The 27,994-nt window shown below is 41.6% G+C and overlaps 1 protein-coding gene across 1 annotated transcript; it reads left to right on the top strand.

The window, feature by feature from the left end:
* Positions 1 to 644: 644 nt before the first annotated feature.
* Positions 645 to 27,993, top strand: LOC149436677 (uncharacterized). Its single transcript, XM_089661588.1, has 5 exons — positions 645 to 681; positions 8,275 to 8,646; positions 15,350 to 15,691; positions 19,757 to 20,131; positions 27,740 to 27,993. The coding sequence occupies exons 1-5, from the start codon at positions 645 to 647 to the stop codon at positions 27,886 to 27,888; spliced, it is 1,275 nt and encodes a 424-aa protein (XP_089517714.1). The 3' UTR covers positions 27,889 to 27,993.
* The last annotated feature ends 1 nt before the right edge of the window (position 27,994 follows it).

A 27,994-nucleotide genomic window follows, 5' to 3' on the forward strand; every position in this document is an offset into this window, starting at 1 on the left:
CCGGCCAAGTTGTATCCTATGTTGAGCCCTGATGAAGGAGGAGGAGTTTTGTTCCTGAACTGTGTTGGTTGTTTTTATATGATTTTATCTTGGACTCTTTCATCTGCTTTTGGTTGGTGCCTCTTCCTGTACTTCTATGGTTTGAGCTTCTGTTGGGTGGCCATGGAGGAAAGCCTTCATATGTGGGAGCCACCTTGCCAGAGTATTGAGCTTATTTGAAGATTTCCTTTATCTGACTACACATGCAAGTCTTACATTTCCCAATGCTTCTTTGAGTATGTAGTTCTGTAGTCCAAGGTATTTGTATGATGTATGAAGGGGCCCTGTGCACATTCATTAATAGATCCCTGTGCTAAAGAATATCTAAACAAAAGAACAAATATTTAATATATTGCAGATTACCATGTTGGCTGCATTAGTTTTCTTTTTTGGGCTAAGAACATTTTCAGTGTTCATGCCCTTGTCTTGTGCACTAAACTGAAACCTAAATGTTATCAGCTTTCTGTGATCTAAAAAAAAATCAATCTGTAAAACAATTTTTCATATATCTTCACTTCCTCTTCCTTTAAACTAAAATACACTCAGACCATACAGCAGTGACAACACATCCTCTGCTGTCCAGTTACTGCACCATGGAAGGAGCGATGAGACTCTTCGCCTTGATCAGTCTGTCCTTTCTAGGTAAGTGCTACAACTGGATACATTTTAATGTTGGAACTTATTATTACTAGCAAGTGTGTGTGTGTCAGTGTGTATACTGGAGATATCATGATTGAACAGTACAAAAAATGACCACTGCCCCAGTCTATAACTGGCTATTGCAGCAAGGGACACATGGATGGGCAACACATGTCAACAAAAAGGGAAGTAAAAGTTCCCAGCTCAACTTGCCAGCCAGCTTGCCAACAACCGAATTACCCTGTCTAACAGTGTGTGTTAAAAACAGGGGTTTAGTTAGCACACATTTGCAAATACATACGTAAGCCACAGAGCCACGTCACGGCACCCCAATATTTTGTGGACCATAACTATACAAATTTTGAGATCCCCCATAGTAGAGGCACATAATTATATGATTGGCAGAATTTGGGGTTTGCAGCAAATAAAAAGAAGCTGTGACGTCTGCAAATTTCTCATCTTCCCAGAAGTGTGACCTGCCACAAGTGCAATACAGCCTACAGCCTCGAAACGTTTATCTATCCCTCTTGGAACAGGGGCAGACTGACAACTTATGGGGCCCCTGGGCAATAGGGGATCATGGGGCCCCTGTGTCCTTGCCCAAACTCAAAAAAGCCTATGAAAATGGTACCAGAGGCATCTCATGGGGCCCCTTACTGACCCCGTCCCTCGGGCAGTGCCCAATTTTCCAAATGGTCAGTCCGCCCCTGTCTTGGATTGTAAGCTCTACTGAGCCAGGCCCTCTGATTCCTCCTGTATTCCATTGTATTGTAACTGTACTGGCTGCCCTTGTGTTGTAAAGCACTGCGTAAACTGTTGGCGCTGTATACAGTAAATCCTGTATAATATTCATCATTTATCAAAGAATTATATTTAATAGGTATACTTTCGGTATTTCTTTTTCTGAAATAAATATATAACTATAATAGGGAAATGATAAAGGGATAAATCAATCCTGCGTGGACAAAGCACAGATTCACACTAAGCCTCGGTTCACACTGTTGCGGTGCGGAATTCGCAGCGGTTTCTGTGCAAATTTCACACCGTTCACGCGAACCGCTGCGGGTGTGTATGCTAAGTTAACAACACCCCGAAATAGATTCGCAAAATGCGGTGTGATGTGCAGAATCGGATCGCATAGGTGTGAATACCAATGCAATCCGATTCCAGTGCAGACCAAAAAAGAGTCCTGCACCTGCGGATGCGGAACTGGGTGGCTTCCAGGATGAACTGAGCTTGTCGAGGGTTCATCAGGGGGTCTTCTGCTAGGAAATGTTGGACAGCTTAGAAGCCTACCTCATGGGGGATGGATGTATATAGGGACGTGACATCCAACGAAACCCATAAGTATGTGGGTTCCCAACTATAGGGCAGAAGCATATCTAAAAGGTGTATACCGTCTCTGATATACGACGGTAGGTTTTGGGCCAGTGGTTGTAAAAAATAGTCTACATATATTCAGAAACCACTGGTGATGCTGTCCATAGCTGCCACAATGGGGATTGTGTAGATCCTTATGTAAATAGCTGGTATAAAACTCCTGCGTTAGGAAGTGAAAAACAAATCAAAATGATGGCTGCTGACACCCACAACTTAATACTTATAAGTGGATAGTGCTAAAACATATACAAATCGGTGTAGCGCTCATACATAAAATATGAATAAATAATCATGAAAAATACACAGTGATAAATAAATATAAATATATAGTGACCTGATCCCCACTGGGACCTTAAAGTGACAAAAACAGTGGGTGGAAAACTTAAAAATCATGGTCCCAAAATGGACCCAATGTGGTAAATCTACACACAAAGTGCTCACAAATACCCAGATCCTTAATAAGGATCAGTTGCTGAACACAGCCTAGCAATCAACTAAAATAAGTGACACATACAAGTAATCCCAGCACTGGGGGATGTATCTTCTAAATACAGTGAATAGTGCTCAGTGAAAAAAACAGTCCAAAAATTCCCACATAACATAGAACATCACAATCTCCTCCCCATAACATATACCTCAAAATAAAATCCCAAAATATTTTCTAAAAATCGTATAATGAAATATACAAATAACCACATTTAATGTAAAATGAAAAAAAGTCCAACACAAAATGTGCATATAAACCCAGTGTTCCACAGATATTTAAAACATGCAGGTGGTGCTGTGGATGTGCATTGCAGCCGCTGGGGATGAATCCAAAAAATGGATGAATGGCCTCCTCACCTCCTTACCGTGACCCAATGGGCCAAACCGCTTTTGGGATCACCCTTGGACCCCTTTTAAATATCTGTGGAACACTGGGTTTATACGCACATTTTGTGTTGGACTTTTTTTCATTTTACATTAGATGTGGTTATTTGTATATTTCATTATACGATTTTTAGAAAATATTTTGGGATTTTATTTTGAGGTATATGTTATGGGGAGGAGATTGTGATGTTCTATGTTATGTGGGGAATTTTTGGTGTTTTTTTCACTGAGCACTATTCACTGTATTTAGAAGATACATCCCCCAGTGCTGGGATCACTTGTATGTGTCACTTATTTTAGTTGATTGCTAGGCTGTGTTCAGCAACTGATCCTAATTAAGGATCTGGGTATTTGTGAGCACTTTGTGTGTAGATTTACCACATTGGGTCCATTTTGGGACCATGATTTTTTAGTTTTCCACCCACTGTTTTTGTAACTTTAAGGTCCCAGTGGGGATCAGGTCACTATATATTTATATTTATTTATCACTGTGTATTTTTTATGATTATTTATTCATATTTTATGTATGAGCGCTACAGCAATTTGTATATGTTTTAGATCCTTATGCATTTTTGGGAGGCGGTAAAAGTAGGGGGTTCTGGTAAAAATCCTTTCTCAAAAAAGAAGCCTCCATGTTTGTAATAATGTTATTCTCCAATGCTGAATTAATAAGGACCGCGGCTTCATTGGAAATAGATGGTAAAGGGTTGTAGTTTAATTTCTGATATGTATTGTGATCAGAGAGCAGCCCGTTGGCCTCTTTTATATAATCTATTCCATTTTGGATGATGATTATGGCCATACTATACTACTATCCTTGCCACTTCCCTTTTTATAGCTGATGACAGCTCTGCGAGTATTGTCAGAATCGTGAGCTGTGCATATGAGGTTTTTATTTCATAACTGATGCTGGATTTACAACAAGAGACAATTTGGGGAAATATATTTTTTAAATAAAGGACTTTTGGGTGTCTTTATTTCTAGGTTACATTTTTTTTGAATGAGTAGGGGTACTATGTTACCATTACTTATAAATGTGGAGGAGGGTATCTAGGAGCTACCTTATTTTTAAGGGGGCTTCCAGATTCTGGTAAGCCCCTGCCAGCAGACCTACACAACCACTGGCCAGTAAGTACAAGGTGCTTTGCCAGGCGCAAGGAGTCCCACCTGGCAAGACACACCCCATGTTGAGGGCATGTGGCCTGGTATGGTTCACCCCAACCCCCCCCCCCCCCCCCTACCTTTACATAGCCAGCCAGGCTGCATGCTTGGTCTTTTTTAGGGAGTCCTCACACTTTTTGTTTTGGCATGGATTCCCCTAACATTTATACCAGACCAGGATTTTTTCAATTCTTGCTGTAGGATGTACCACAGCAAAAGTGATGTTTACAAAGATAACAATACAGTTTAAAATGCCGGAAAATTAAATTACATTGCTGATGCACCAATATTTTGGGGGACCTTTGTAGAAGTCTGTGAGTTTTTTTAAATAATTGCAAGACAGGAAATGTCACTTGCTGGCAATTCAAAACCATGTTTCCTTTGTAAATGTCGGCACTTTACAAAAAGATCACTGTTCCCGACCAAATGGAAATTTTACTATATTTGTATTTTGCACTGGTACATGTTCCCCAGGCAATGCACCCCCTCCCCCATGCAGTGTTATTGACAGCCTTTTGCCTATCGGCTCAGAAAATTGACATTTCTGATTTGAAAGATTTGACTCTCATTGATTTCAATGGGGTTCGGGTTTGACGTCCAAACTTCTTTGAAGTTCACTGAACCCTGTTTGAGGAGAACCCAGGCAGTATGGCTCATCCCTAGTGTGTAGGAGCATTAACAATTAATTATTTAATCATATTAAAGAATCCTGGCAGTCATTATTATTATTATTATTACACAGGATTTATATATTATTATTATTATACAGGATTTATATATTATTATTATTATACAGGATTTATATATTATTATTATTATACAGGATTTATATATTATTATACAGGATTTATATAGCGCCAACAGTTTGCTCAGAGCTTTACAAAATAAAGGGAGACAATACAGCAACAATACAGTTCAATACAAGAGGGATAGGAGGACCCTGATCCTGGGAGCTTACAATCTAAGAGGGAGGGGCAAGTGGTACAAAAGGTAATAACTGTAGGGGATGGACTGATAGGAGGAATAGAAGATTCCATTATTAGCTGAAGGCATGATAGGCTTCCCTGAAGCATGGGAGGAGGAGACAAGGGAGCTAGAGAGCAGGAGGTAGTGGGAGGAGCGGAGAGGACGGTTTGGGTGATATTTGGAGACAAGATCGGTGATGTAATTTGGGGCAGAGTTATAAATGGCTTTATATGTTATTGTTAATGCTTTGAATTTTATCCATTGGGCAATGGGAAGCCAGTAGAGGGATTGGCAGAGAGGGGTGGAGGACACTGAGTGGAGGCCAGTGGAGGAATTGGCAGAGAGGGGTGGAGGACACTGAGTGGAGGCCAGTGGAGGGATTGGCAGAGAGGGATGGAGGACACTGAGTGGAGGCCAGTGGAAGGATTGGCAGAGAGGGGTGGAGGACACTGAGTGGAGGCCAGTGGAGGGATTGGCAGAGAGGGATGGAGGACACTGAGTGGAGGCCAGTGGAGGGATTGGCAAAGAGGGGTGACAGATACGGAACAGTTAGTAAGGTGAATGAGTATGGCAGCAGCATTCATGATAGACTGAAGAGGGGATAGCCTGCAATGAGGTCGGCCAGTGAGGAGGGAGTTACAATAGTCAAGGCGAGATAAAACCAGGGAGTGAATAAGTTGCTTAGTGGTTTCCGAGGTTAGGAACAGCCGTATCTTGGAGATGTTGCGGAGGTGAAGTCTACAAGATTTGGACAGCGATTGGATTTGGGGGTGAAAGTACAGATGAGAGTCTAGGATTACACCTAGTACCCTGGCATGAGGGGAGGGACTGATGGGTGTGTTATTGATCTTGATGGAGAAATCGGGGGAGGGGGCACGGGCTGGAGGGAATACTAAGAGCTCAGTTTTAGAAAGATTGAGTTTGAGGAAGTGGAGTGACATCCATGCCGATATGTCGCTTAGTAGGTTAGTAATGCGAGAGGAGACTGAAGGGATGAGGTGAGGGGTAGAAAGATAGATTTGTGTGTCATCAGCATAGAGATGGTACTTAAAGCCATGGGAGTTTATCAAGTAACCAACGGAGGAGGTGTAGATGGAGAAGAGAAGGGGTCCAAGGACAGAACCTTGAGGGATCCTACAGAAAAAGGAAGTGGAGAGGAGGAGACTGATTTATAGGTAAGGCTGAAGGAGCGCTGCGATAGATAGGAGGAGAACCAGGAGAGAGCAGAGTTTCAGAGGCCAAGAGAGTGGAGTTTTTTGAGGAGGGGATGGTCATCCATGCTGCTTCGTAAAAGATATTCCACTCTCAATTTTTAAGAACTTTCAGCAGCTGAGTTAATCACTTACTGAGTATGCAGCCTCATCTTTTAATCCTTGCCTATATTCCAGATTAAACTGGTGCCATGATCACTGGCCCAGGTTTCTTGCTTCAGGGTGGCTCCTGTCTCTTGCAGCAACGTATGGAGCCACCCTTGCATGAACGGACTAGAGTTGTATCTCTCTACACTGTGTATATCAGTGGAAATGCACAGACCCATAGCCTAGGATGACAATGCATTCCCCTGCTCCTAACTACCCCTCACCTTCCTTCTCCAAACTCACAGACTGGCTGGAGACTGCACTGCAAACTGTTAAGTCTTTCCTGTGAAGTGCAGAAGTTCAGGGAGGAAGCACTGAGAGAGCAGGAGCCAGCAACATAGAAAGTTGTAAACTGCAAGTGCTGAGGTGAGAATTTTAGTAAGTGTTTAGTTTATTGTGCTCAATGTGTTAAACTAAAAATGCTGATGGTTCTATACTACTGTAAGTTAAAATGAAAAATTCCCTGTACTGCTGCTCTTCCCCAACAACTTTCACCGATCAGCCATATGGCCACTGACAGGTAAAGAGAATAACATTGATTATCTCATGACGATGGTACCTGAAAGTGGTGAGATATGTTAGGCAGCAAGTGAACATGTTATCCCCTGAAGTTGATTTGATGAAAGCATAAAAAATTGGAAAGCGTAAGGATTCGAGTGACTTTGGCAAGGGCCAAACTGTAATGGCAGAATGACTGGGTCAGAGCAACTCCAAAAGTGCAGCTCTTGTGGGATGTTCCCAATTTGCAATGGTCAGGACTGATTAAAAGTGGTCCAAGGAAGGAAATCTGGTGAACCAGCAACAGGGTCATGGGTGGCCAATGCTCATTAATGCATGTGGGGAGCAAAGGCTGGCCCATGCAATGATCAACAGAGCTACTGTAACTCAAATTTCTGCTGATTTTGATAGAAAGCTACCAGAAAACACAGTGCTTTGCAGTTTGTTGTGTATGGGGCTGCATAGCTGCACACCAATCAGGATGCTCATGCTGACCCCTGTCCACAGACATAAGGGCTTACAATGGGCACGTGTGCATCAGGACTGAACAAGAGAGCAATGGAAGTTGTTTGAGATGTTGACTTGTCCTCCAAATTCTCCAGATCGTAATCCAATCGAGCATCTGTGAGATGTGAAGAAAAACCAATGGAGGCCCCACCGTACGTAAAAGATCTACTTACAGCTTGGTGGTAGATACCCCAGCATACCTTCACAGGTCTAGTGGAGCCCATGCCTCAACAGGTCAGGGCTGTTTTGGTGGAAAAGGAGGGGGGCCTACTCAATACTAGATGGGTAATCATAATGTTACGGTGGGTGGTCATAGTGCGATGGCTAATCGGTGTACTGTATCTCCATATTGGTTCTCGATTTAGGCATGTGTTTTATGTTAATACTCATGACATTTGACACTACCAGCTTGCTGGGGGTGGGGGGCATCAACATTTTGCTATGGAATTCCATCATCTAAATTTTGGAGCAGTGAAACAGTTACTTGGGTTGATTTACTAAAATGTAGAGTGCAAAATCCGGTGCAGCTCTGCATAGAAACCAATCAGCTTTCAGGGTTTTTGTCAAAGCTTAATTGAACAAGCTAAAATTAGAATCTGATTGGCTCCCATGCAAAGCTGCATCAGATTTTGCTTCAGTTTTAGTATAAGAACCCCATCGTGTAGCATTGCAGAGCAGGTAGTCAAGATCGAGTATTTACTAAGCAAATATTTCTCCTGGTAAAGGGTTTTACACATTATCATGAGATTATTTACATCAAGCTGATCTCTTCTAGGATGTCTAGGAAATCATTCTAAAATATATATATATCCTTTGTAAAGTTTTGACAATAAATCACCTTGTCTGCACATTTTAGGGATCACAGGATCTCCCGGGTGTGTTTATCAGATGCAAACTCGTACAGTACAGTCTGGAGGATCTGTTACCATTCCATGTTCATACCCCAACCCTGGGAAACCAGATGAAGACATACGCGTCATTTGGGGGAAGACAAATGGAGATTATTGTTCATCTGCTGAGAGAATCATTTTGCCTTCTGGAAACGTTACAGAGGAATATAAGGGAAGACTCTACAGAGAGAAGGATCCCAACAGAAATCAGACTGAATTTATTACATTTATGGGATTGAAATCAACAGATGGACAAAGATTTTGCTGCCAGCTATACAGTATTAGATATTATTACGTATTTAAGAACAATATACATGGTACTCTTCTGCACTTTCCAGGTAAATATCTAAACTATCTATCTACACTGATTGGCCATAACATTATGACCATCCACTAAATATTGAGCAGGTCCCCCTTTTGCAGCCAAAACAGTCCTGACCCATTGAAGCATGGACTCCACTAGACCTCTGAAGCTTTGCTCTCTCTACGCTGTGGTATCTGCCTCCGCCAACTTGCCTTCTTCCCATACTGCATCCTGGTGCCATCGCTTTCCCATCCACATGATGTAAAAGAAAACATGATTCATCTGACCAGACCACCTTCTTCCATTGCTTCATGGTCCACTTCCAGTGGACATGGGTAAGCATGGGCACCCAGTTCTGTGGCTACACAGCCCCTTATACAACAAACTGTGATGCACTGTGTGTTCTGACACCTTTCTATCAGAACCAGTATTAACGTTTTCAGCAATCTGAGCTACAGTAGCCCTTCTATTGGATCGGACTACACAGGCCAGCCTTCACTCCTTATGTGCAGCAATGATCCTTGTCCTCCCATGACCCTGTCTCCAGTTCATTGGTTTTCCTTCCTTGGACCACTTTTGGTTAGTCCTGACCACTAAAGACCCGGAACATCCCACAAGAGCTGCAGTTTTAGAGTCGTTCTGAACCACTCATCTAGCCATTAGTTTGGCCCTTATCAGAAATGCTCATATCTTTAATTTGCCCATTTTTTCTGCTTTCAGCACATCACCTTCAGGGACAGTATGTTCACTTGCTGCCTAATATACTGCATTCCACCCATTTTCAGGTGCCATTGTACTGAGATAATCAATTTTATTCACTTTACCTGTGTCAGGAAAGGACTGCCCATAGTGCAGGTGAAGTTCCACGGCGCACAAATATGTGCATGCGCAGAGTCCTTGCGAGCAGAACAGATGTGCAGGCACTTAGATATTGGCGCGCACACGTGCACTCGCACATAAAGGGACGCGCCTGTCACTAATGCTGGTGCCAAAAGGGCTATTTAAACTGACTGCAGTAGTTGTCCCATTGCCGTATGGTATTTTCCCTGCTCTTGTTCCTTGATTCCTGTGATTGTCTCCTGATACCGAACCAGTCTGTTCCTGACCTCCGCTTGATTGCTTCCTGCCCTGACCTCTGGCTTGTCTTTGGATTATTCTTCTGTCTCCTCTCCTGTCTGATTGATCCTCCATTGCGGACCTGGCCTGTGACCTGACTATTCTTTCTCCTGCCACTGTAAGCCTGATCTGCATGACCAATACCGAACCCGGCTCATCTGACCCTGCATCCTCAGCACCCTGCGCTTGAGTATCCATCCATCAATCCTGCACGGCTACATCAGAACCCTGCTCCCTGCCTACAACTCATCAGCTATTACTGGACTGATCACAGGCACTCATACCCTACCATGCCCATGTGACCGCTGTCTCACCATCAGCAGTACTTGAGCCGGAGTTGGACGGGAAGCCTGCCTCTTCACGTCAGGCTCACTATTCAGGTACGTGACAACCTGTCATTGGTAATAATATTATGGCTGATTGGTCGGTCTATCTATCTATCCATCTATTTATCTATCTATCTATCTATCTATCTATCTATCTATTTCCTGTCATTAGCATGTGGAGGAACACTAGGCCCATGGCTGTCCTCAGGATCCACTAAATCTAGGATGGCCACTTCCAATAGAAATCCTTCACAAACCGATGTTTTAAAGTCATCCTGTCAGTAAAGGGTCACTTATACAGAATGACATACCCGTAATAAAAGAAGGGGGAATGCACTTACTTATCCAGTGGTCTATTTGTTGCAATGCTTCCCTGGTGGCTGCACGTATTCCACTCTACCCACTGTGTGGAATACCTAATCTGCCACCATACGCCGGGTTTGATTTCTCCCGCCAGCCCGTACATCACCACAAGAACTAATGCAGTGCAGGAAACAGGTATTCAACTCATAGAATAACTGCAGCAGTCATAGAGCAGTGAATGATGTGATATTGTCACGTACCTGATGGGAGACTGAAATGACGAGGTTGGCCTCACTTGTGTCACTAGCCCTGACCCCACTGGAGTTGGAACAGAGGGAGTCTAAGACCCAGGGGAACAAGAGCGCCAGTAGTTGTTGTTTGCAGCTCCTGCAGATAATGACCTTGGAAGGCTGATGATCCTCTGATTTCAGCACAGTAGTAGTAGGCAGAGCAGGTTTTGTAGATTGCCAGGCATGCACCAGAGCAAGGCAGGTAGTGAGGACAAGAGACTGGAACAATGTCATGGAATAGCCAGGGTTATCAACAGTCGGGCAGCACGGTACAGAATCAGAAAGAAAAGCCAAGGTCAGGAGCAGAGCCGAAGTCAGGAACCAGTATCAGGAGAGCAATCAGAGTCAGGTGAGGAACAAGCCGGGTCAGCAACAAAGGAATCATACAGAAACAAGCAGGACACGGGGGAGCTGAAGACCAGTCAGCACTGAACATGAGCAGAGGCACTCCTTAAATAGGCTGTCTGGCGCCAATCTTCGCCGTTTGTGTGCACGTGCGCGATCGCGCATTCCTGCGCGCATGCGCATTTCTGATCGCGATTCTTCTTGCCGGAAATCCCTTTTAGATATTTCCACAAATGCAAGGGGGAAAAGTCTTCTTTTTTGGTGGGACTTTAACGGCACAATTTACTTGTATGATAAATTTCAACAATTCAAAAGAGATTTTTTTTATAAAAACAATATGAAATTTTATTTTTATTTTTACAATCTTCAAAAATAAATATAATGCTACAATACATATTGCGACGGTGTCACTAGAGATGGTATTGCAAATCTAATCGTGGATCATGCATGGTTCACAGTTGACACATTTTGAGATTAACAAAAATCGCTTCTTCAGAAGTGCTCAAGAAGGCATGGCGTCTATAACAAACATATATATATCAATATACATGACACAATCAAATTATTGTAAACAATTTGATACTTTACAATATGGTTATACACTTACATGATTCCATGTGAGGTAAAAACCGCCAGGAGATATTAAAAACAAATTGTTATGTGAACACAGCCACGGATTTCTCATATATCTCAGGCAAAAAATGATGAAACAAAAATTAATAAAGAAATAAACTGAGACCAGTGGATGAAAAATGCCCCCCAATTGCCTCCTGAAGGGGCCCCGCCCAAATGCACCGTCAACAAGATTACCTGCTGGTTGGTACTGATAGGGCAGTGCTGCAATGTGAATAATAAAAAGCAATATTTAATATCAATTGGATATCATAAACCCTCAAGAAATTTTAAGTTTAAAAACTAAATGCACCTACTATTGAGTGTGAAGCAATGACCAGAAGGAATTTGCGTGAGAAAGTGTTGATGACCTGATAAAAATCAGGATTGAGATGTGAAAGACAGCCCAATATGGGGCAATATACCTAAAAAAGAAAATGTGTGCAAACCATTATAGTAGTGATAAAAAAAAACAGAAAACAAACTGTTAATAATTAAAAAAATTATTATCAAAAATTAAAAATCACACTCATAGTAGGTACGTTTAGTTTTTAACCTCCCTGGAGGTATCCCCGAGTGTAGCTCGGGGTCAAGTTTCAGTACCAGAAGCAGTAACCCCGAGCTAAACTCGGGCATACCATGCGGCGCTGCTCCAGGATCTGTTCTTCTCTTACCTTGTCCTGCGCTCCCGCGATGTCCCTCCTGCAGTGTCCCCGGCAATGTCCTCTGGCCGATGCCGGCATCTGTCTTCTGGGTTCTGACCCCTGCATCGTCAGGACATACAGGGACGGAACGGCGGGAAATTTGAAAATGGCAAAAAGTGACATTCACTAAATACACTAAAATCACATAGTATAACATTCCTGTATCAAACCGTTTCACATACATTTGTCCCGAGTGCTTTGTCCGGCGCCCTGCCTACATTTTTACTGTTCTTATTGCCTGGAAACTGAGAAACGTCCATGACGTCCAAAAAGTGTCCCTTTAGGTCAAAATTGGTTTTAGACCGGCTAGAGAACAGCGATAGTAAATCAGAACCACTTGCAGAATTGAGTGATAATGATTCGTGGGGGAAATTCCTCATCAGACACTGAAAACGATTCTGCGACTTTGCTCAGTGATGTGTGACCATGGCGCTATATTTCAAATTTCAGTGTTTTTGGTTTGATTATATTATTGAAGTAAATTTATTATTATTATTTTTTATGATTATTTATTAAATTAGAATTTATGATTTTGTGTTTCAAATTTTATCATACCCGGGATGTTTACTAGACTCTTGTTCGGACAGATTTCAGTGAGTTATTCCTAAAAATTACAGGCCTACAATAAAAAAAATACATATTTCCATGCAAAAGAATGTACCGCTTTGAGCACAGAAATATGGACATAATCAGACCGCTATGGAGATTAAACTTAAAATTTCTCGAGGGTTTATGATATCCAATTGACAATAATATTGCTTTTTATTATTCACATTGCAGCACTGCCCTATCAGTACCAGCAGGTAATCTTGTTGACGGTGCATTTGGGCGGGGCCCCTACAGGAGGTGTTTGGATGGCATTTTTCATCCACTGGTCTCATTTTTTTCTTTATTAATTTTTGTTTCATTTCATTTTGCCTGAGATATATGAGACATCCGTGGCTGTTTTCACATAACAATTTGTTCTTGTTCACTAAGTACCTTATTCACTCCCTTGTTGTATCTCGCCTTGACTATTGCAACTCCCTCCTCATTGGCCTACCTCATCGCAGGCTATCCCCTCTTCAGTCTATCATGAATGCTGCTGCCAGACTTATCCACCTTACTAACCATTCTGTATCAGCAACCCCTCTCTGCCAATCCCTCCACTGGCCTCCACTCAGTGTCCTCCATCCCTCTCTGCCAATCCCTCTACTGGCCTCCACTCAGTGTCCTCCATCCCTCTCTGCCAATCCCTCCACTGGCCTCCACTCAGTGTCCTCCATCCCTCTCTGCCAATCCCTCCACTGGCCTCCACTCAGTGTCCTCCACCCCTCTCTGCCAATCCCTCCACTGGCCTCCACTCAGTGTCCTCCATCCCTCTCTGCCAATCCCTCCACTGGCCTCCACTCAGTGTCCTCCACCCCTCTCTGCCAATCCCTCCACTGGCCTCCACTCAGTGTTCTCCATCCCTCTCTGCCAATCCCTCCACTGGCTTCCCATTACCCAACGGATAAAATTCAAAACATTAACAATAACGTATAAATCCATTTATAACACTTTAAGAACACTTTTAGGCGATCTCTGAAAACCTATCTCTTCAGGGAAGCCTATCCTGCCCTCAGCTAATAATGGAATCTTCTACTCTTCCAACCAGTCCATCCCCCACAGTTATTACCTTTTGTACCACTAGCCCCTCCCTCCTAGATTGTAAGCTCCCAGGATCAGGCCCTCCTATCCCTCTTGTATTGAACTGTATTGTTGCTGTATTGTCTCCCGTTATATTGTAAAGCGCTGAGCAAACTGTTGGCGCTATATAAATCCTGTATAATAATAATAATATATAAATCCTGTATAATAATAATAATATATAAATCCTGTATAATAATAATATATAAATCCTGTATAATAATAATAATATTTCCTGGTGGTTTTTACCTCACATGGAATCATGTAAGTGTATAACCATATTGTAAAGTATCAAATTGTTTACAATAATTTGATTGTGTCATGTATATTGATATATATATCTTTGTTATAGAGGCCATTTCTTCTTGAGCACTTCTGAAGAAGCGATTTTTGTTGATCTCGAAACGCATCAAGTGCGAACCATGCATGATCCATAATTAGATTTGCAATACCATCTCTGGTGTCACCGCCGCAATATGTATTGTAGCTTTATATTTATTTTTGAAGATTGTAAAACTTTTCATATTGTTTTTATACAAAATCTCTTTTGAATTGTTGAAATTTATCATACAAGTAAATTGTGCCGTTAAAGTTCCATTAGAAAAGAGTACTTTCCCCCCCTTGTATTTGTTAGGGATGTCGGCACTGTATTATATCCCTTCCTCTCTCTATTTCCACAAACGGGCCAGTAGAATATTAAAGTAGAACTAAATGCAATTTTTTTTTGTTTTTTGCATTTTGGATAGAGTAAGGGTGGGTTATAAACCCTCTATTTTTCTTCCCCATATGTGTCCCATAAGAAAAATCTCCCTTCACTTCCTGTCCCATGGCCATAACAGAAAGTGAGAGGAAATCCCTCCAAAGTGAGGGAATCCCGAAGTGTCACCAAGGTTGCCAGTGTCCCCATTGGAAGATTTTCCCTATTACTGTTCTGGTGTCAGCCCCAAATTTTCTTTTACTTTCATTCACTCTCAGTGATAATGGAAAACAGGAAATAGAGAGGGTGAATCGTGTTAACGGGGCCACAGACAGCAAAAGAATCTGACATGGGTTCTAAACCCTCTACACTCTCTCCAAAAACTAAAATAAAAGTTTGCCCCTTAGTTATACTTTAAGCATGCTCCCCCTTTTATTACAGGTAGTTCATGAAAGTGAACAAATTTAATTCTGTCAACTTTGGTTTGCCCACCTCTCGGCAGGAAAGGATAACTGGAACTTGGAGCTAGCCGCTCTCCCTCCACAGGTACCAATCCCAGGACTCCTTCAGCAATCTCTGGGTAGACACTGCTATTTACAAAAATGTAATCCTCTCAGTTTAGACCCCGATACATACATATACATACTTACCCCGCTATCTCTTTCTCTTTGTTTAGATACAGAATATGTCACCCAGCTGGATGAAGTGATGGCTGTTTCAGGTGAAGAGGTCATCATCCCGTGTTATTACTCCAAGGACACCTCGAATATTAGAAAGGTCACCTGGTATTATCCTGACATAGAAAAGAATTACTGTGCTGATACACGCATATACGAATGGAATACTGCAGCTCAACGTGGCCGGTTCTCTTTGGTCAATTTCACTCAAGACGTCTCATTGCATATTCAAAGAATTGATTTATATGATCAGATAAGTTATTGCTGTGTCATCTCTACATCTACCTCTACCACAAGAGCAGCACTGGAAAGCAAACAATTTACAAGGCTGCTTGTTGCAGGTACAAATGCAGAACACTCAACTTCTATTTCTAATCTCTGATTAAAGTGTATGTGCAGCCAAAACTCTTTTCATTGTTTTCAACAGAGTGTGGAAGGATGAGGACCCTTGCCAGGTCTTTAGTCTCATTTAGAGAGATTTTGCTGAAAACATTTCACTGGACAGGAAGTGAGGGGAACTCTCAAACAGGAACATAGACAGAATAAAAGTACTTTAGTAAAGTAGAGGTAGGTTAGAACCTCTCTCAGATTTGTATTTCTTGGAGCAGTAGTGCTGAAACCTTAAAATAATGGTGATTGACACTTTGTTACTCAAAATGTATGTAGTGCTGACACTGTAGGGCATCATGGTAATAAAGGGGATGAGTGGGCAGCTACTGTGCCCTGAGGAAGGAACACAATAACCTTGGGGTGTGAAGACTATATTGTATCTAGAATCAAAGCGTCACTGTCACAATCAAGGGTCAGGCTTGGAGACCAGTAGTTATAGCAGTAGAGAGGCTCCCATGGACCAGCAGGATAAATACATAAGCAGATCACTCAAAGTCACTTGAGGTGTGGGGTCTAAGAACTAGCTATTCCCCAGAGCTGCTGATGGTGTAAATTGGTTGTGCTGTGTGCTAGTGCCAGATCACAGTCCTCAGGATAGCCCCACCAAGATCTGAGCAAGCTGGAGGTCGGTTGCAGATGTAGCATGTAGGGATCAAGAAGAAGCATAGTCAGTAACAAGCCAGACGCCAGTAACAGGTTAGGATCAAGTGGAAACATACTCAAGGATCAAGCCAAGGTCAGTGACAAATGGTTGCAGGTTGGGATCAAGCAAAAGTACAGTTGAGGAACAAGCTAAAGTTGGTAGCGAGTGGTAGCAAAGATACAGACGGTAGCAGGGGTGACAAGAATGAGATATTGGCTGGAGAGAGCATAACAATCTGGCAAGCAAGAAGTGCAATTAGGATGTTCATGGGAGGAGTAAAGGATTCAAGGTTCAAAAACAACAAAGTACAAGGCAGAATTGTCTAAAGGATCAGACAGGTAGCCCTCCAGCATCTCAGGTGGCTCTGCAAGAAGTGGTACTACTAGGCACAGCAATAATCCTGGGTTCAGATACAGGTCCTGACAGCCTCTCTGAAATATTAGGGTCCAAGGTTTTATTCTAAACATCATTTGGATACAATGTATGAGAGCCTTTCTTAAGGGTTACATATCACCTTCTTCATCAGGGCATGTGAAATAAAGAGGACCGTTCAAGCGAACTTGGAATAACATATAATTTGAAGGTGGTATTTTGTAAAAAGAGGAACTCGGTAACATTCAACTGCTGATTTGGGTAACAACGATTGTTACCAAGACCAGCAGCTGAATGTTGTGTCCAGTTGATGTTTGGAACAAAACCTTACTTTGGACAAGGAATATTTCAGTGTGTGGCACTGATTGATTCTATTGTAGATTAAGAGATTTGTATTTCTTGTTCTTGTTAATATTCCTGCTGCAGATTTTCTGTCACTCCCAGTCTGGTAATAGCGCTGTAGGCAGTACAGGAAGTGAGGACAAAATCTAATCTTTTCCCGTTTTATCCAAAACACATACAGTTTGACTGGAAGAACACTTTAAGGTCAGTGTGTACTAAAAGAAATATGGAGCCTGTCCTTCCCGAGTTCCATCTGAAATACTTGCTGTTGTGCTCACCCATTGCCTTTAGTCGTTTCCAAGTCAATGACTCCCTGAATAGGTAGGCAGGTCAGGAAAGTCAGAAGTCTTTATCTAAATGCCTGTAAATTAGGACTTAAAGCAAGGGAGTCAACATAACTGCCATTCAATTAGCATTTCAGAAGGAAGGAAGCAACTGTTAGCCAAGAGGCTAATGAGGGTTAATTTATTGCATATTTGAAAAGAGCTTCTGAAACCCTCAGGAGCCAATGATACCCAATGATACCAAGTGCTTCTAGGGGAAGACTGGCAATTTGGCCTGGGGATCAACCACAACCAAGTGGCACTTTAATGGTAGACTGTGCCGGTAGATGAGGAATGCCTTGTATGAGTAAAAAGTCTTGGAAACTCCAGCCAATTGAAAACCAATTAACACTTACTTGCATGTAGCACTACCCCCTTAGGAGTCGCTGAGTTATTTTCAGGTTCTCTATTGCTCTGGACCCCTTTATGAAAGCCTATCCCTGCTAACACCACAGTACTCTTCTGACCAGAGTAAACTATCACATGAAATTAGACTCAAACACAGATTGAAGTGAACTGATATGTTTATATTAAAAGACTATAGGCTCGATCAAACAGCAAAATGTGATATACTGCATGTGTATGTATTGGCAATCCTCACTTTTAGCAACTCTAAGCAAAGAAAACAACTCATACAGCAAAACCTCAATCAGTGTTGGCAGGCCTGCTATTCAGATGTTAACCCAAAACCTCCAAACCTGAGGTATTTCAAGTCCCTAGTGAGCAAGGACACTATCAAAGTTTGAACTAGCTCATTTTGTCTCCACAGGATCTGATGGCCAGGTTTAAATCTGAGATAGGAAAGAGCTCTTTAATTAGGGTAGTCAATGTCCCTTTAAATGCAGTGAGGAATATTCTCCGTGCTTGTTGGGGCCCAGTTGGTGCGCTACAGCGATCCAGACCTTTTAAGTAGGAAGAAATGAAGGTGACAGTCCCTCAAAAAATTAATACAAGAAGAAGGAAGGACAACAACTATCTGTTTAAGTGGAACCTAATTTGGGTGGAGTTCCTTTAATGCACTAAGTAATTTTCAAATTCTAGGCAGAAAGGGTGTCAAAAGTTATCAGAAGCACTTGCTGGCAATGGGCAACTCTTTTCTGGAATGAAATGACTAGTAGCAGTGGTAATAGATATGTATTTAAGAGGGTAGGACAATGGTTAAGAGAAATTATATGGATTGGCCTGCAGAAGGTGTGCACTGTGGTCAGCTCTGATGATTGAACTATGCTGTAAATGTGTTCAACAGAGGCAGCCAGGGGAACTAGTCAGCAGCACATGCTAACTAAATGAAATTGCCGCAACTGTATGCAGGAAAGTAGCAGATTTTGCAGGAATGTCAGTGTTCTCTTGTTTGGCTGGTGTATGGGTCTCTCACCCAATCTGTGGCATCACTCAGATCCCACCTGTCTCTCACTCTCTGTGGATGGGGGCCTCCACAGGTTCTCCGGACATACTTGCAGCGTTCTGTCTGGGCACTGCACTCCAGGTCACCTGCTGACAGAATATCTTGCTGAACAGGGTGTCAAGGCTGGCAGTCAACAACTCCTTACTTTTCTAGCTCTGCAGCCTAGTCCGGTACTCCGGCAGTCAACACAACTCTCTCTCCACTTCTGCTCTCCAGCTCTCTCCCCTCTCACTTCCTATCAAGTTTCCCAGGCCTCTGTATCTAAATTCCACCTCCCACACACCAGCTCTTCTGGGAAATGTAGTCCTCTGATACATTGCTCCCCAGCAAAGTCCCACGATTCAGCATACAAGACCCATGGGGCTGTTCTACAGAGTGTGAGTGCCACTGAATTGCAGGACACTGCCATCCTGTGTTTCTCTTAACATCCTGCAGCTTGCATTTTAGCAGGGTGTTACATGCATATGACATAAAACATAAGTGACTGAACGTGGCATGGTTGTTGGTGTCAGATGGGCTGCGCTGAGTATTTAAAAAAACTGCCGATCTACTGGGATTTTCACACACAACCATCTCTAGGGTTTACCGAGAATAGTCCGAAAAAGAGAAATATCCAGTAAGCGGCAGTTGTGTGGAGGAAAATGCCTTGTTGATGTCAGAGGTCAGAGGAGAATGGGCAGACTGGTTCAAGATGATAGAAAGGCAACAGTGACCCATGTCAATCAGAACCAAAATCTCTGAGGAATGTTTCCAACACCTTGGTGAATCTATGCCATGAAGAATGAAGGCAGTTCTGAAGGCAAAAGGGGGTCCAACCTGATAATAGCAAGGTGGACCTAATAAAGTGGCCGGTGAGTGTATGTGGATTGGTTCCTCTTCTTTTTTTTTTTTTGTATTAGAGAAAATTTTTGAAATCTTTTTTTTCTTCTAGATCATCAGCCATCTTGGAATCAGCCAGCTAATGAAATCCCAGTACAAGAAGGACATTCAGTGATCCTTACCTGCTCCTACACCCTTCCTAGTGGTCGGTTTACAGAGAGAGATGTTGTGCGGGTCAATGTATACTGGAGGGTGGGGAATGTAACCGGACCGTACGCCTACCACCCCTACCGGGAAATGGTCCATTCTGCATATAGACATCGGACAAACATAGCAGGAATGACTGATCTAATGATAAAGGATGTGAAAAAGACAGACAATACTTCATTTCACTGCTTTGTGGTGGTCAAGCTGTGTGCAGGTGACAACAAATATGAAGATAAAGTTAGGTACGGAGGAGGAACCAGACTTATCATCAGTGGTAAAGGTAAGGGGTATCGGGGGAATTCTTAATTTCACTATACATCTGAAACTAATCATTAAGTGTAACAATAAACAATTTTCTAGTACAGGGCTTGTTCATTTTTATGAAGGTTTTTGCAAAATTGCTTTAAAGCGAAGCTTTAATGGGTTTGGTCAGTTTTATTCTAAGTTTTATTACATCTATACGTTTTTTTAAACATTATTATTATGCAGGATTTATATATTATTATTATACAGGATTTATATATTATTATTATACAGGATTTATATATTATTATTATTATACAGGATTTATATATTAATATTATACAGGATTTATATATTATTATACAGGATTTATATATTATTATTATTATACAGGATTTATATATTATTATTATACAGGACTCATTTATTATTATTATACAGGATTTATATAGCGCCAACAGTTTGCTCAGTGCTTTACAATATAACGGGAGACAATACAGCAACAATACAGTTCAATACAAGGGGGTTAGGAGGGCCCTGATCCTTGGAGCTTACAATCCATTTAAATAAAATCATTGGTTTACCATGGCTCAGTCGTGCTCCAAATGAACATTATAGTTTTTCTAAACACAGAAAAAGCTGTTTGCTTTCAGACTCTTTGGGGCTGATTTACTTAAGATGGAGAGTGCAAAATCGGATGCAGTCATGGATGGTAGCCAACCAGCTTGTTCAATTAAGCTTTGACAAAAAAAAACCCCTCCAGTTTTAGTAAATCAACCCCTTTCTCTCTGATTTAACCACTTCAAGTCCGGACCCTTTCGCCACCTTCGAGTCCAGGCCAATTTTCAGCTTTCAGTGCTATCACACTTTGAATGACAATTGCGCGGTCATGCAACACTGTACCCATGTGAATTTTTTTTTAGACAAAACTTTATTTTGGTAGGATTTATTCACCACTGGGATTTTTATTTTTTCTGCTATATAAAAGAAAAAGTCCAAGAATTTTGGAAAAAAGTGCTTTTCTTTCAAAAGTTTGCAAATAAATAATCTTTCTTCATAAATCTTGGTCAAAATGTATTCAGTTATCTTTTTAGTAAAAAAAATAACCCAAATTAGTTTATAGCCAAAAATTATAATTTTTCAAAATTTTTTTTACATTTGTATTTAATTTTTATATTATTATTTATGTTTTTCTTTTCTTTAACCTCCTCAGCGGTATGATTCTTTCCGATTTTTTGTGCTGAAAGCGGTACCATTTTTTTGCATGTAAATATGTAGTTTTTTATTGTAGGCCTGTAATTTTTAGGAATAACTCACTGAAATCTGTACGAACAAGAGTCTAGTAAACATTCCGGGTATGATAAAACTTGAAACACAAAATCATAAATTATCATTTAATAAATAATCATAAAAAATAATAATATAATAATAAATTTAATTCAATAATATAATCAAACCAAAAACACTGAAATTTGAAATGCAGAGGCAAATTCGCTGAGCAAAGTCGCAAAATCGTTTTCAGTGTCTGATGACGAATTTCCCCACGAATCATTATCACTCAATTCTGCAAGTGGTTCTAATTTACTATCGCTGTTCTAAAACTGCTTTTGACGTAAAGGGACGCTTTTTGGACGCCATGGACTTTTCTAAGTTTCCAGGCAGAAAGAACAGTCAAAATGCAGGCAGGACGCAGGACAAAGCACTCGGGACAAAATGTATGTGAAATGCATTGAAACAGCAATGACAGCAAAAACGAAATTTTTTAAAAATTTCAAATTTCCCGTACGTCCCGACGTCACAGGGACCGGAACACGGAAGCCGGATGCCGGCATCGGCCGGAGGAGATGGCCGGGGACGCTGCAGGGGACGCATCGCGGGAGCGAAGGACAAGGTAAGTGCTGCAGGGACCCCCTGAGCAACACCACATGGTAAGCCCGAGTGTAGCTCAGGGTTACCGCTCTTGGTATAGAAATTTTACCCCGAGCTACACTCGGGAAAACCGCTAAGGAGGTTAACATACCATCACCCTAGCAGTACAGTATCACCATAGTGACACTGTACTACTTTTGAGGGGTGATGAAGATTTTTTTTTTACACTGATTGCTTTTACACCCATAAAGGCTGTAAAAGCAATCATTTCTCCTTCTCTTTGGCTGCATTCTTGCAGCCATTGAGAAATACTGTGAGAGCTGTGATTGGTCAAAGCTTGTCACATGGTACAAGGCTGTTGTGAATAGCCTTGTACCATGTGACCTCTGTGATCATTCACAGATTTCACACGTAGTAAGCATTCGTGCACCCGCGTTTTTTGCGCCCGTCTCAGATAGCGTCAGATTGCCCGTCAGTACACCAGTAATCACATTTAACCCCTTGATTGCCAGGAAGACACTCATACACAATAAACCTCCATTGCTAGTATAGTGTCTGAACGGATCAATATCTTTGATCAGATGAGCACTATACCTACATTCACATTAGTATAGTGTCCCCAAAAATGCAGCATTAGCGGGATCAGCCCCGGCACCTGCCAGCACCTGCGTTTAGCCCCTACGCTTACCCCCCCCTTCTCCCCCAGCAAGTGCAGTGTCAGTAGGTCCCTGTCACTTAATACATTGCACACAAAACGGCAGTGTTGGCAGAATCAGACCTGATCTCTGTTAGCACTTGCCGGTAAATTATTGGTAGCGGTTCAAGCAGTCCCTGATAGCCAAGTGCTCCGTGGCCAGTCCCATAAGTGCAGTACAAGCTGGTGCGGTGGCGAGCACAAGTAGTGTCCCGAAGCCACCGAGCATTCGCACACAGGCCCATAGAGCACCTAGTGTCCTGGATGTGCTTGCAAATCCCGATTGGCAGCCCACAAATTCTGCAGCACCTGTACTTCCCCCATTCACTGCCCAAACCGGAATTCAGGTGGAAACAGAAAATTTAAATACTCCCCTTGATTTTTTTGGAGCTGTTGTTCACGGAATATCTGTATGCGTTGATTGTAGATCAAAGCAATTTATATGCACAACAATTTATTGCCGCCAACACAAATTCAAACCTTGCCAGACCATTCGCATGGAAACCCATTACGGTTTCCGAATTTAAAGTTTTTTTGGGCCTTACCCTCCACATGGGCATTACTAAAATACTGAATTGCCGTTGTATTGGTCCACAGACTCGATTCATCATATGCCCGTGTTCTCTGCTGCCATAGCCAGACATAGATATGAGAATATAATGTGTTTTATGCATTTCAACGACAGCACACTCTGTCGTCCTCGAGTTTACCCTGAATTTGACCGGCTCCACAAAATTCATCCCCTTGTAAATCACTTTAACCAAAAATTTGCAGATGTCTATACTCACCAGCAAAACATCTGCGTTGATGATTCCCTCACTAATTTTTCTGGCCGCCTTCCATTCAATTTCTCCCCAGCAAGCGTGCCAGATATGGGGTCAAGATGTATAAGACCTGTGAGAGGGCAACAGGTTATACATATAAGTTTTGGATTTACGAGGGAAAAGATAGTCACTTGGAGCCCCCCGGATGCCCAGACTACATGGGGAATAGTGACAAGATAGTTTGGGACTTGGTGTCATCCTTTTTTCATATGGGGTACCACTTATACTAGGACAATTTTTATTCAAGCGTGCCACTATTTAGACATTTGTACAAACTTGGAATTGGGGCATGTGGCACCGTGCGACCTTATCACCAGGGCTTTCCCCCAACTGCTTGTAAATACCCATCTTAGAAAGGGGGAAAAAGCCTGCCTTAGAAATGAGGATGTCATTCTGCTGGAGCACCGACTTGTTTGTTCTGACAGCAACAGGGTCTTCCTCTCAGAATATACATAAATAGGTGTGGGCAGCGCAGTTGGATGAGATTTTTCATCCGCAGTTAAAAAAAGAGCATAAATGCCTAAGCATTGGGGCCTGGGGTGACCAGAGGGTGGATGGCCCCTATATATATTTTATAATATTTTTTGGCACATTAGAAGCGGGTGGATGTAGGGTGGTATATTCTAATGGTGGGCATACCACACACTTTTTCTGGCAGAGATTTCTTCTCATTTTTTCATTCAGCCACATTAAAAAAAAAGAGCATGTACACCCAACAAGGACCAGCAACGTACTGGTACATCACTGGACTTTGAGTGGTTATACCAGGATGATGCCTGCAGCTGTTTTTTTCAGCCGGTGATCGGCTTTCATCTAAAAGCAGTCCTAGTTGCTAATTAATTTCAGAATTGCTTTTAGAAGCAGCTGGAGAAGATGCTCCCCCCTCCCCCTCCCCCTCCCGCTCTGCCTTCCATGGCCTTCTCGGGCAGTCCTGTGCCATTGGGGGATCCTGAGAATGCAGCCAGTGTTTCTGCCAGCTGACCATAGAGCTGATTGGAGGCCAGAGTGGTGCCAATCATCTCTATAGTCTAAGAAATTGGAAGCTACGAGCATTTCATCACTTCAGTTTCGCAGGATATAAACAGCGCCATTTGTAAATTGGGAAAGCATCTGATCACACCGATCCTGGTGAGATTAGATCATGTAAGGGCAGAGGCGATATCTAAAGTCTGATAGACTCCAGATTTAAAAAAAAAAGAATATATGACAATGACAATATCTTACCAAATAATTGGCCAATATATTGTGTTTTTGTGCATTAAAAGTAAAAAAGTGTATTTTAAAAAAAAAATTGCGTTTGAAAAATCGCTGTGCGAGTACTATGTGACATAAAAAATTGCAGCACCCACCATTTTATTCACCAGGGTGTCTGCTTTAAAAAATATATAATGTTTGGGGTTCAAAGTTATTTTCTAGCAAAAAATACTGATTTTTTTCCATGTGAACAATCTCTGTCTGATTGAAAGTTCATACATAGTTGTCTTAGGAGACAGGCTTGAAGAAGGTGGGAAGAGTTACTGCTTTGACTAGAGGTATTGATATTTGTGAACAACATGCTTTTTTTTTTTTATCAAAGCAGATAAGTAGAGTCTAGGAAGCATAACAAAATCTCTAAAATCTCTAAAAAAAATCTCTGTATTTTCACATGCAATCTTTCAAAGTCTTTTTTTGCCTTTTTTTCTTAATCCAGACATTAGTAACTAAGGTTAGAAAATCCTGTATATAAACCACTATACATTCTTTTGTAAGCACTGATCCGACCAAAACCAATATTTAATTTTAGATGCTAGAGGACTTAACAAACTGGTAAGGAGTTTTCTTAGTATTTTTCAAATGTACCCATCTACAGTGGCTATTATGAGAATCTCAAATTCCCTAGTAGATGTCTAATTGATTTTATTGTTATAGAGTTAAATCCGTATTAAACCTAAAAACAAACATTTGTTATATTGCAGCTTACCAATTCTTAGATGTGATGGCTGCATTTGTTTTCTTTTTTAGGCTTTTTTCACCTGGTGATCCAGCCAGTAAGTCTGTTGTTTTTCAAAACAACAAGCTCTCCTGCAGAGGGCTGTTATAGGGATGAGAAAAACCATACAACACTGACAATGATCAGTTTTTATTTATTCATGTAAAACCTTTATCCCAAAAGGAATTAAATATTATTTAATCTATATCTAAGTGATATAACTAGAGGTTTGTTGGGTAAGGGATGTTTTTTTGCTGGTGACACAAAGGTGTGCAACAGGGTTGATATCCCTGAAGGTGTCTGTAACATGAAATATGATTTGGCATTGCTGGAAGATTGGTCAAAAACGTGGAAATTGCAGTTCAATGTTTCTAATTGTAAAATAACGCACCTAGGGAAAAAGAATCACTTGGGAGAGAACAACATTGGGGGTACATTGTTGGCCAGCACTACAGAGGAAAAGGATTTGGGGGTACTCATTTCAGATGATTTGTAAATGAGCAAACAGTGTGGCTAGACAGTGGGGAAAGCGAATAGAATTCTTGGATGCATCACCAGAGGGGTCACCAGCAGGAGGAAGGAGGTCCTGATTCCTCTATATAGATCTTTATATCACTAGAGGGGTCACCAGCAGAAAGAAGGAGGTCCCGATTCCTCTATGTAGATCTTTATATCACTAGAGGGGTCACCGGCAGGAGGAAGGAGGTCCTGATTCCTTTATATAGATCTTTATATCACTAGAGGGGTCACCAGCAGGAGGTCCTGATTCCTCTATGTAGATCTTTATATCACTAGATGGATCATCGGCAGGAGGAAGGAGGTCCTGATTCCTCTATATAGATCTTTATATCACCAGAGGGGTCACCAGCAGGAGGAAGGAGGTCCTGATTCCTCTATATAGATCTTTAGTTATCACTAGAGGGATCACCAGCAGGAGGAAGGAGGTCCTGATTCCTCTATGTAGATCTTTATATCACTAGAGGGTTCACCGGCAGGAGGAAGGAGGTCCTGATTCCCCTATATAGATCTTTATATCACTAGTGGGTTCACCGGCAGGAGGAAAGAGGTCCTGATTCCCCTATATAGATCTTTATATCACTAGAGGGATCACCAACAGGAGGAAGGAGGTCCTGATTCCTCTATATAGATCTTTAGTTATCACTAGAGTGGTCACCAGCAGGAGGAAGGAGGTCCTGATTCCTCTATATAGATCTTTATATCACTAGAGGGGTCACCAGCAGGAGGAAGGAGGTCCTGATTCCTCCATATAGATCTTTATATCACTAGAGGGGTCACCAGCAGGAGGAAGGAGGTCCTGATTCCTGTATATAGATCTTTATATCACTAGAGGGGTCACCGGCAGTAGGAAGGAGGTCCTGATTCCCCTATATAGATCTTTATATCACTAGAGGGATCACCAACAGGAGGAAGGAGGTCATGATTCCTCTATATAGATCTTTAGTTATCACTAGAGTGGTCACCAGCAGGAGGAAGGAGGTCCTGATTCCTGTATATAGATCTTTATATCACTAGAGGGGTCACCAGCAGGAGGAAGGAGGTCCTGATTCCTGTATATAGATCTTTATATCACTAGAGGGGTCACCAGCAGGAGGAAGGAGGTCCTGATTCCTCTATATAGATCTTTAGTTAGACCTCACTTACAAAAAGATATTGATAAGATAGAACGAGTTCAGAGAAGGGTAACAAAAATGGTGAAAGGTCTGGGGATAAAATATATCAAGAGGGACTTCAGGAACTTAACATGTCCAGTCTGGAGGAAAGAAGGGAAAGGGGAGACATGGCTGAAACCCTTAAATACATCAAGGGGGTGAATAAGGTTCAGGAGGGCAGGATTTCCAACACAAAATCAAAATGAAGAACACGGAGACATGACCTAAAACTAACTGGAGGAAAGTTCAAAACTAATCTCGGAAAGTATTATGTTACTGAAAGAGCAGTTGATGCTTGGAATAGACTTCCAGAAGAGGTAGTGAGCCAGTCAACAGTAAATAGCTTCAAACATGCTTGGGACAAACTATACTCAGACAAAAATGTTAAAAAAAAGAAAAAACCCAAAACCCTCCCTCCCAGAAAAAAAAAATACACACACACACACAAAAAAGGGCAGACTCCATGGACCACTTTGTCTTTTTCTGCCATCACTTTTCTATATTCTATGTGTTACATTATTATTTTTGTGAAAATTGAGTTTGAATATGACCTGACTATATTGTATGTGGATCAACTATATATTCATGCATCCTCATTGTTTTACTCAATATTTTACAGAACCACCTTTGATTACAGAAACACCTTTGATGTCCAGTAATGGTCAAGAAACTTTAATACTAGCAGCATATGTGGCTGTAAAGTTCTTCTTCGCTGTCATTCTACTGACCCTGGGCTGTGTATATGGAAGAGCTAAAACCAACAAGTGATCCACCTGATGAGGAAAATCAAATTGATACAACAATTGCTTCTTTTTTTTTGTCAACCTTGACATTGTTTAATGGGAACATATAGTGCTTTAGATTGATAACATAC

Source organism: Staurois parvus, unplaced genomic scaffold (assembly GCF_062004578.1).
Source record: "Staurois parvus isolate SC_StPar_1 unplaced genomic scaffold, SC_StPar_1.0 ptg001352l, whole genome shotgun sequence".
Classification (NCBI taxonomy): Eukaryota; Metazoa; Chordata; class Amphibia; order Anura; family Ranidae; genus Staurois; species Staurois parvus.

What these genes read in the sequence shown, in the direction of transcription:
- LOC149436677 (XM_089661588.1), top strand. Translation starts at nt 645, where the DNA reads ATGAGACTCTTCGCCTTGATCAGTCTGTCCTTTCTAG. An exon ending in TACTCTTCTGCACTTTCCAG is followed by an intron (nt 8,647 to 15,349) that starts GTAAATATCTAA and finishes CTCTTTGTTTAG; the next exon opens with ATACAGAATATGTCACCCAG. An exon ending in TACAAGGCTGCTTGTTGCAG is followed by an intron (nt 15,692 to 19,756) that starts GTACAAATGCAG and finishes TTTTTCTTCTAG; the next exon opens with ATCATCAGCCATCTTGGAAT.